This window comes from Volvox carteri, assembly GCF_000143455.1.
Source record: "Volvox carteri f. nagariensis unplaced genomic scaffold VOLCAscaffold_54, whole genome shotgun sequence".
In the NCBI taxonomy this organism is placed as follows: Eukaryota; Viridiplantae; Chlorophyta; class Chlorophyceae; order Chlamydomonadales; family Volvocaceae; genus Volvox; species Volvox carteri.
Window position 1 is genome coordinate 411876 of NW_003307597.1, and position 9963 is coordinate 421838.

At 53.1% G+C, this 9963-nt stretch overlaps 1 protein-coding gene across 1 annotated transcript; it reads right to left on the reverse strand.

Moving 5' to 3' along the window:
• Nucleotides 1-1721: 1721 nt before the first annotated feature.
• Nucleotides 1722-1925, reverse strand: VOLCADRAFT_37569 (uncharacterized protein; the record flags this gene model as incomplete). The annotated part of the gene is made up of 1 exon (XM_002955728.1): nucleotides 1722-1925. A coding segment is annotated over one exon (204 nt), but the record flags the coding sequence as incomplete, so codon positions are not given.
• Nucleotides 1926-9963: the final 8038 nt, after the last annotated feature.

The window sequence follows — 9963 nt, forward strand, 5'->3', positions numbered from 1 at the left end:
CAGCGCCTTACAGATTCGGAATACCTTCCCGCGACTAAAAACCTATTCCTCCGTTCGGACTGGAAAATTAACCGGCAGAAATGAAAAAAAAACTGGTAGGAGGAAGGGGCAGGGGTACGTACGGAAGCTTGTGTTATTGGGTATCGGGGCAATTGCGGACTGCGGACTGAGGCATAGTTATAACAAAATTGCGAATGTAGTGATTGCAACAATTTAGCTGCAACCTTTTAAGCGCGAGTTATGTCATTCAATATCCCAATTATGCAACAACCGTCAACGGTGAGCGAGTAGCCCTAACCGACATTCACCATGAGCTGTTGTAGCTCGTCCCAATCGGTTAACGTTCGCAGCTGAGCTGGCGCGCCGCCCACGTCGGCACAGAGCGACGCAGCGTCCAAGTATCCATTGCCGCCGCCGCCGCCGCCGCCGCCGCTGCTGCTGCTGCTGCTCCGTGCCACAGCCAAGCCGTCGTACGCCAGAAGAACCGTCATGCCGCCACCACCTCGAGCCGCTAATGGGTGCGGCGGCTGGTGTACCGCAATCCACAGCCCGTCGGCACCGTCAGGGGAGCCAATGGCGGCCGCCGCCGTTGCGGCAGATGCACGTAGAGCCGCTGGCCGCCGCGCCGGCAGCCCCGCCAGCCTCTTACAAACAAACGGCAGCCTATCCGTACAGCTCCTCCCATCCAATCGCCAGCCGCCGCTGGCGGGAAGGAGTTGCGGGCAGATGGCTGTCGTATTGCTGTTGGTGGCTTCTGCTACCGCCGCCGTTGCCGCCGCCACTGCCACATCGTCGGGCATCCAGGTTCCAATCCCATCCCTGGATTCAATCGCCGCGGACGTCGTGTTGTTGTCAGCGTAGTAGCCATTGGCTCCAACTGGGGGGTTAACGCCGGAAGAGGTTGGGGTGATGATAAGGCCTAGATGCATCGCACTGCTTCCTCCACTACCAGCTGCTCCTGCTGCTGCCGCAGTGGCAGTGTTGCTGCTAAAACCGCTGCCGCTGCTGCTGCTGCTGCTGTTGGCACCAGTATTGTTGCTGCTAGTACCAGCGAAAGCGACAGGTGGCTGTAGCAGTCGCGATGCCGCAGCTGCTACCCAGGCCAGCTCCATCGGCTCCAGTGGGCTGAATAAATGGCCACCAGACGACTGGCAGACCTGTCCAGGAAAAAAGGGAAGTAAAATTTCCGAAATTTTCTGATTCATGAACTTTGTGCTGTTGTGCTAGCAAAGGAGCCAGGGGTCAGGGTCTTGTCAGGGTTACAAACATCTTTATAATTGTGGTCCATCTGTACAGCGAACGTGCGACTGTGCGCCAGACTTTGGCGGCCAAACCGGGGTCCCGACGTACTTACTACTACTAAACTAGCGAGCTTCACTGCTGCTCATTACGCGTTTTGCGAGAGCAACGATGAGCGCGGGAAAAAGCATATGCCATTTAGTACCTACCCGCTCTGCTGCGTCGTTATCGTACAATGACGTAAGGTAGAGTAGGTATTCGTACGAGCCGTACACTGAGCTGCCCTGGTGGCGGAGCATGACAGGATGCCGCTCCACTGAGGCTGCGGCCATCACGCCCTCCGCATCAGGTACGGAGCACACGTACGGCAACTCCATATCGCATGGTCGTACGACAAAGCTGGCATTACCAGCGGGGTCATCAAAGTGGGCTGTGACACAGTCGTTGGCCGCAGACTGACCGTACGGCATGGTGTCGGATCTGCTATTCCAGGGTAGCGGCCGGCTGCTGTTACCGTCCGCCCAAACGAAAGAGCCTTCCTTTGCCACATCACTGAGCCCGACCCAGTACGACAATTTAGACCATAAGGACAGTACGGCATCTGCCTCCGCTGCCGATGCCAATGACGGCAATCGTCCGCCAATGTGCTGTGTGCTACAAAATGCTGCTGCATCGTCCCAGGTCAGCCGTACAGCATCGTACAGGTAATATGAGCTGTTGCCGTACGAGGCATTGCGGAAGGGTCGCAACAAGGCGTCCTGGGTGGGCGGTAACCCGTCATCACCATCTTGCTGACCTGGCACGGCCGGTCCTGAGCCGGTGGGCGCCTCACATACCACTGGCAGTAGCGAATAGCATGGCACTGAACTCCACTCGCCTCGCTTAGGACTGCTGCTACTGCTACTGCTGCTGATGTTGAAGCCAGTGCCATTACTCTGCGCACTGAGCCAGAGTATGGCACAAGTCCCATTTCGACCTGAGGTACCGCACCGCACATCATGGCGCAAAATGACATAGCACAGCACGACAGCATACGACCGCACAGTACGGCAAAAGTTCACTAAATGGAAAAAGCCTCCATCTTAGCGCAGAAAAAGCGTGCAGGATAGTGCGTACATGTGAAGGAAGCGCTTAGCTGCTGAGATGCATCTCAATGAGTCCCGAAACCAAGCCCCAATTCCATAAACAAAACACACGATCTCACAGAAACCTAGAGTTGAAGCCACACCTGGTGGTGTAAAACCGCCGGCCCATTTGCTGTACGACAGCGCCGTACCGTCAGACCAGGTGGCGGAGGGGAGTCTGCAGTTTTACGGGAAGCGGAGAGGTCATTGATGCGCTCCGTTAAGGTACGGCATTGTACATTGAGCGGCACTGAAGGTTTGAGATTAAAGATTAGACAGACTCTCCCATGGCCAGACTAGGTCCGGTCTATGGTTGCAGCGGAAAAATCAAAAGCTGCAGCTGTAGTTGCAGCTGCAGCAACGTTACCAGCGGTAGCAGCAGAATCACGCACCTTAAATCTAGCCACACGGAACTAAGCACCGCGGCGTGCCATGCCGCCAGCTTCGCCATCGCCTCACCGCCAACGCCAACGCCAACGCCGCTGCTGTCGCTGGCGACGGCGCCGTCAAAGACTGCCAACGTGCCGCCGAGCTGGCGGCAGTGAGCCGTCGCGCCGGAGAAGGTCGCAGTGACGTCAGCAGAGCCAGATCCCAAGAACACGTACAACACCTGCCCCGTGCCGGCGGCGGTAGTGACGCTTCCCGCGGTTCCGTTGGCGTCGGCGACCGTACTGTTCTCGCCGGAGAAAGGTGCAGCACCAGCTGTAGCTGTGGCTGTGGCTGTAGCTGCAGGTCCCAATGGGACGATCCCAGGCGCGATGAACGTGGGGCCGAGCGCGTTGGCGGCGCACAGAGGGGACGCGACAGCGGCCGAACATGAAGACAGTAGCCAAGCTCCTCCGCGTGCAGTGCTGTCGGTTCCTGAATCCATAATGGTGCTGCCTGTCCTTGCATTATTGCTACTGGTGTCGTTGGCGCGGTCGGTGGAGAACATGGTTGTGTTACTGTTGGTGCTGCCATTCACGGTGTTGTTGTTAGTGGTGTCAACAACAGTAACATCATGGGCGGTGGTGTTGGTATTGGTATTGTTGATGGTATTGGTACTGCTTAAAGTGGCGTCAAAGGTGGCTGGGTATAGCGCCGTGGGCATCAATACAGCGCAAAGCGTTGCGGCGGCGGCACCGGTGCCGGCCGCTGCCGCTACCGTATCCGCCATGTTCAGCGGCTCCTTGATGTACGACAGCGGCGATCTGTCAGCCCAGGTTCCTGTTGTACCGTTCGTACTGTTTACACTGGCAGCATCCAACGTGTAGCCGAGCCAGTAAGTGTGCGCGGCGGCCAGGCTCTGCAGAAGGGCATCTTGCGTCGCAATGTCGTACAAGGGAGCCAGTGTCATGCCGTTCCTGGCGCACAGTGCCTCCGGGGTTCCGATAGGCTGGGCGTCGTTGTACGACCCCGCGGCTGCTGCGTACGGCGGCAGCGCCACGTGGCTGTAGCGGTAGTCGGAGTACAGTTCAGACCATATGGCGTTTCCCGGCACCGCAGCGCGGGCCTCACACGCGAACCCGGCGGTGCTGCCGTTGCAGGACGCTGGATGCCACGTCCCGCTGACGATGTCGTACTGAACACAGTCAATCCCCGCTACCGCCGCCGCTGCTGCCGCAGCGCCCGCCGCGAAAGCATTGAAATCACCTGCTGCATCGCCACTCCACCTGTACGACAAGCTGTTCATCAGTTCAGGCGAGGACGGGGGCCCTGCTGCCGACAGCGCCGATGGAGCCGACGATGGCAGCGGGCTTCCCGTAGCGTTAGTAGTGTTACTGGCAGCGGCGGCGCCGCCGATACCGGTCAAAGGGTTGACCCGGCGAAGACCCATCCACAGCCGCCTGTACGGCATTATAAGTGCTTGATGTACGGCAGTCACCTCAGCTTCGGAGTGCGGCAAGAAGAGATCGCCGCCAGCGGCGTGGCAGAACCCCGCCGCTGCCGCTTGTGTGGTCGCAATATCATAATAGTCGTATTCAAGAAAGCCGTACGCCGTTGAGTTGCCGTTGGGAGCCGCCGGCAGCACCATGCGGCGTGGCGGCCGGCTGGGAAGCGTCTATGTCGTACGTACGGCAAAAACGGAGGATTTGAACAGAACCACACGCAAATAGGGACAAGAGGAGCGAGTCTTCAGAAGAGTGGGGTCGCCTGACGAAGAGGCGAGGATTGTCGTGCGGTGACATGACGGACCGCACAGACAGACAGACAAACGCACTTACAGACGGCCAGCATGCAAGAAGCTAAGAAAGGCTCCAGGCAGCAAGGACCAGATTTTCAAGGACCAGCTTTCCTTAAACATCTAAAATATTCTTAAAATCAAATGAGCCGCCATTGCGGAGCATCCTTGGGAAGAGAGAGCTACAGGGAGCTTCTAGGGCTATGGCATGGCAACATCTAACACTGAATCCCGATGGGAATCACATTATTTACAACAGCAGATCATAAAGAGCAAATCGGAATCACATAAAACTTGCAAGTATGGATTATTACGTCGTTTCCGTGGCTCCTGCTAAGAAACGCATACCTGCGTCCATAAAGGAGCTCCGCTGCTTGAGTTTTGGGCAAGAGCAACTTGCACGGCACTGGCAATAGTGTACGGCTCCGTATCACCGTACGGTAATAACGGTTGCTGTATTGCCGCCTCCAGGTCACTGTACCCCAGCGGTGATGCGGACTGCGCTAGCGGCTGTAGCGCTGCGCTGCGTATGACGACTTCGGAGCCATCGATGGAGGCGACTGGTGCTGTGCCGTACAAACAATGTCGTAGGGGCCGTGCCAAGATGTACGACAATATTTGCCGTATGAGAAGCGCGTGCCACAGCAGCACAGACGGGGTATGATGGCGGGGTGGGTACAGCACAGTACGGCGTTTACCGATGAGAATTGGCAGGAAACTACGTCTGGACGTACAATACACGTAGGTGATGCAATGCACTGACGATTGCACGGGCAGGCGGAGGCATATGCACACGTTACGGGGCCGCATACGGAGCGGTTTTTGTAAGGATTACGGAGAACCTGACGGGGTCTGTGAAAGCCGTACCCTTCTTGGCTTACCGGTGGAGGAGCCAGTAGACACTTGTGCTATCCATCCTGCTGCGCTTGCATTGGCCAAACTGGCTGTGGCACTGCTGTTAATGGGGTTCAACAGAGGATACGCCCCCGCAAGACAATGGCCGGCAAGGGACCCGCCAAACCGAAGACTAAGGCTAAGGTGTGTCGCATGTACTAGCCTCAAAACTGATATTAATATAAGTCGTAAAATCAGCTGCAACAGAATGGAATGACATTGTGCTTTCAGGGGCGAGACGCGAAAGGTCGACTTGAGCATCCGTTCCGCGCCACCGTCACTTCGTTGTGAACAGTCGTGTCAGTAATGACCAGACAGTGCTGATATTCCCCGTCGATGATGTGGATGGGCGAAGCAAGTAGGAGAGGTTACCAGCATCGGGGGCGGAACCTTGCGCAGCATAGGCCATGATACTGTCTCGGACGACGCTTCGGATTAGTTTTTCTACTAACTGCTAGAAACTACATAAGCCTGAGGACAAGGGCTGGCTGCCTATCCAGCTGATGCCATTACCAATGCCCGAACTTTGTGGTGGCAGAAGTTCTGGGTTAGGAAAGTTGATACCATACGAATGTAATGTAAAGCTCTTTCATTCCAATCGATGACGTCCAGCACTACGCCGAGAACTGAAAGGAGCAAAGCCAAAATTGCAGATACGGCTGATAGCGGATTACGACTACTTCGAGATTATCCAGAAGCGTGTCCTATATTAAATTACGATTTAGCTTACGCTGAATGACTTTCCCGCGAGCGTCACCTGCGCAGTTTACACTGTACCAGCCAGTCGTACAAACGTTCCTCCATACAGTTGCGGCCGTAGCTATGTTGCACATATATTAGAGCATTTGCAGACTCACATATGATGTAAATATTCTGCATGAGTATTGATGCAACAGATGCAGCAATTTACGGATGCAGAGGTTACACCACTGTACTGGAAAAGCGTTGACCGCTACGCGCAAAGATACGTATGGGTCAGTATTACGAAGTGCCAGAATCTTAATGCTTAATAATAATCTCAAAATATTCGTTACAGGGGCTGAATGACCAGCTTGACCATTGAGTGGCTCAATACTTCTCGATTAGCTTCCATTTAGTTAACCTGACACCAGCAAGCTACGTACAACATCTTATCCGTAATCAATTAATCAAATTGAATGGAGTACTTCGTGGATGATGTGAAGATGCTCATTACGGCTCGGAAGGGATCCCAACAGGTAGTGCAACCTTTGCTTAAGCCTTGCGCGGCCTTATGCAGCTATCAAACATGGATGAAAATGGCAACGTTGATTGCTAATTTTACTCTTTGCCACCGGGCCACGGATACGTGCACTACGTTGTGTATGTAGTGACGCTTCCACATGAGTATACAAATGTTTACATCCCCGCGACCTGGAAGGCTAATCCAGCCTAGGTATTCTTTTTTCCTTCCCAGCGGCATGCGAATCTCTAAGTTCAGTGCCGGCAAGACGTTCGTATTCCTGGATGTTCTCAATAAGAGGCACATTCCGCATAGATAACAGTAAAACTTTGCAGTAACAAAACTCAGCACTTCAAACTAAGTGATATGTTATGTTATGTTATGTTTTGCTATGTTATGTTACGTCTGGGTTCGTAAGGCCCAGACGAGCCAGGAGGCCCATGGACCGCGAGTTCTAGCGTAGTCAAAAAAGAAAAAAAGGGATATGAATTTGCTCTGCGACAGAAAACAGTAACTAGCTTGATTGAGCTCGGACTTATCACTCGGCTATCGACGTGCTTCGCCTCGTCCAGCTGTTACTTACGATCTGCTCGAGTACGTTTTGGATTTCAATCTCCATGACAAAAGTTAGGACTGCACATGATTCCTAGTGCCATGGACTGCGCACCATGGATGGACACGTACGGTTCAGCCCCTTATAAGTCACCCCTTACACCATATAAATTGTATCTTTATAAAGATCTTATTTTCAATGACACGCCAGGAAGCTGCGCGCACTTAGACGCTTTGGCAACGGCCATGTAAACATGGCTCCGAAGTACAGCTGCCACTTGAGGGGATACTTGTCCTTCTTTTCCAGCCATGCGCCGTCGCTCTGCCCCTTCACGACCCGCTGCGTCTGCGGTCAGGGCCTCATTGCGCCGCGGAGTGTGGGGTTAGGAGTCTTAGCTGCCATCAAACTCGACGCCCGTGTTTCGTGGCATTACAGTGCTATGATAAGGTTAACATGTATGTCTCCTGTAAGATTCTGGAGGCTTTGGCACGGACTGACAATTTTTGACTGGAGGAATGAACTTGTAGGGTTGGAACATTATTTATTCCTAGTTTTCAGGACCACGAACAATTTTTTATTCCGAATTCGGAATATTCCGCAAAAAAACGCTGGTGATGCTGTGGGTCTTGCATAACGGTGCTCTATCCATGGTCCCCCGCTAAGAAAGCTACAACTAAGAAGTTACAAATAATTCATTTTACCAGGGAAAAGAGTGGAAGCAGGTGCTTGGCGACTCCCTCTCCTATCTTTTTCGAGACTCCTTTCAGACAGATAGACAGACAAGACATTCTTGTGGACGATGCACACCGCCTGCATGAGAGTAGTGTTATGTGCGACGGGCGCCACAGCGAGTAGTTCAGGAGGAGCTGAATAACAGCCCTTGCCGGTCAAACGCGAGTGACCAACCAGCTGTCTGCTGCGGACTGCACGACCACACTGTAACCCTAAACAATACGTAAGAGTCCGGCCCCAAAAGGAAAACAGAGATGGACCATGTGGGAACCTGGGAGACAAGGGAGAGCAAGTCAAACACCAAACCGGTGGTGGGCAGTGCAGGCGCAAGGGGAAATCCATGACCCCCCCACCCCTGCCCCCTTAATACACGCCTTGATTCAAGCTGAAGGCGTATTGTTATCATCACTGTTATTACTATTATGGAAAATCGGTGGGCAAAGGACAGGCGCACGCCCCACCTCAAGCCGGCTGCCCATGACATGAAGAAAGATGATGGCCGCGAGGCATACAACCTCCCACACACACCCAAAAAGGTCGGTGGAATGCCCAACCACAAGTTATCCCGGTTAAAAAGGTCTGAAACTCTAGTTCGTTCTGCAGAGCCTCACAAAGAGCCAACGCGACGGTACACTCCCAGAAATGATGTCGACGATCCCCACAAACCATGCGCACACCACACGGATACAAAGCAGCAGGGACGCCTCTTAGACGTTGCGCCCTAAGCATAGGAAAGGCAGGGAAACCATCAAGAGCTAGCCGCCAAAGGGCTTCTTTATGTTCGTTTTCCCACCGAAGTCGCCACATGCGCGACAGAGTCCGAACAAGGTGTTGGCCAAGTTGTCCGGCGATAAGACGATATCAACAGCATCCAAAATAAAATCTTCATGTTTCTCATCAAGAGTCCGTAAAGAAGCGCCATTAACAAAGTCATCGCAGAATTGAGGGAAAACTCTAAGTTTTGTGGCCCATGCGTGAGACAGGTTCATGGGACAAGGAATAGAGTTTACATTCCTTTGAGCCACGTGGTTATCGCGCAACTTAGGAATGCTAAGGACTTATTTGTACTCAAGACCGCTATGATCCTGGGCGTAGGACGATCGGCGCTACAGCGTTCAATAAACCTGGCGCTCAGTTCTTCAGTAAGCAATTGCGCACAGTAACCGAATTCCGTACTGGATGATGCTTTTTGAGGAAGAGCTGATTTCATATTGTTGTAAACGGCATGCTCATCCGGACATTTAAGAAACGGACAAGTAGGAAGCTACCGGATGTGTTACATGTGCTGGTATCTTGGTAGACGAAGATTATAAGACGAAGAAGAAGAGAAGGACAAAGACCTCATACCAGCAAGTATATCACCATGGACCAAGAGATGAACTCCGTACCTCAACAACTACCCCTAACGGTAATGCCTCAAGTGTCGACAGGATTGGACGAACACCAGTAGGAGCACTGGTTTTACAACACACATATGACCGTAATACGTGCGTTTAGCTGCAAGGCCGTACTGCTGAGTGAGGCTTCTTTTCAAACAATTTGGCGGAGTCTTGACCTGTGGATGTTGCAACTGTTTTATGACAGTCAGTTGGTGAGACGGACCGTACCTTTAATAGCTCCGTTTTAAAATATTTATTCACTATTGGAACTACCGTGCGTTAACATTGTATGCTGGCCTTGATTGCTGACGTGCAGTTTCGTCGGCTTCTCCAGCTTTCCTGTTTTTGCGGTCCCGCAAAATCCTGTCTCTTATCTTACAAACTCTTTCTTTGACGCTGCCTACATGCTTGCGGCGCAGCAGGAGCGCGCAGACCCAGGATATCCACGAAAGACTCGTCCTTCCTTTCAACAACAAAGGCAAGCAAACCTAAATCAGAAAGTTACCTTTTCCTGACTCCGTTTCTCTCGCCAGCACGACCACGTCTACCTGACGGTTGCACATAAGGTCCAAACATGCAGTCGCGCACTTGCAGCGCAGCGCTCCTAGCAAGCGCTCCCAGGGCCTTTGTAATTGCCCTGGAAGCTTGTACATCAAAACCATCGTTTGCGACAGCAGCTC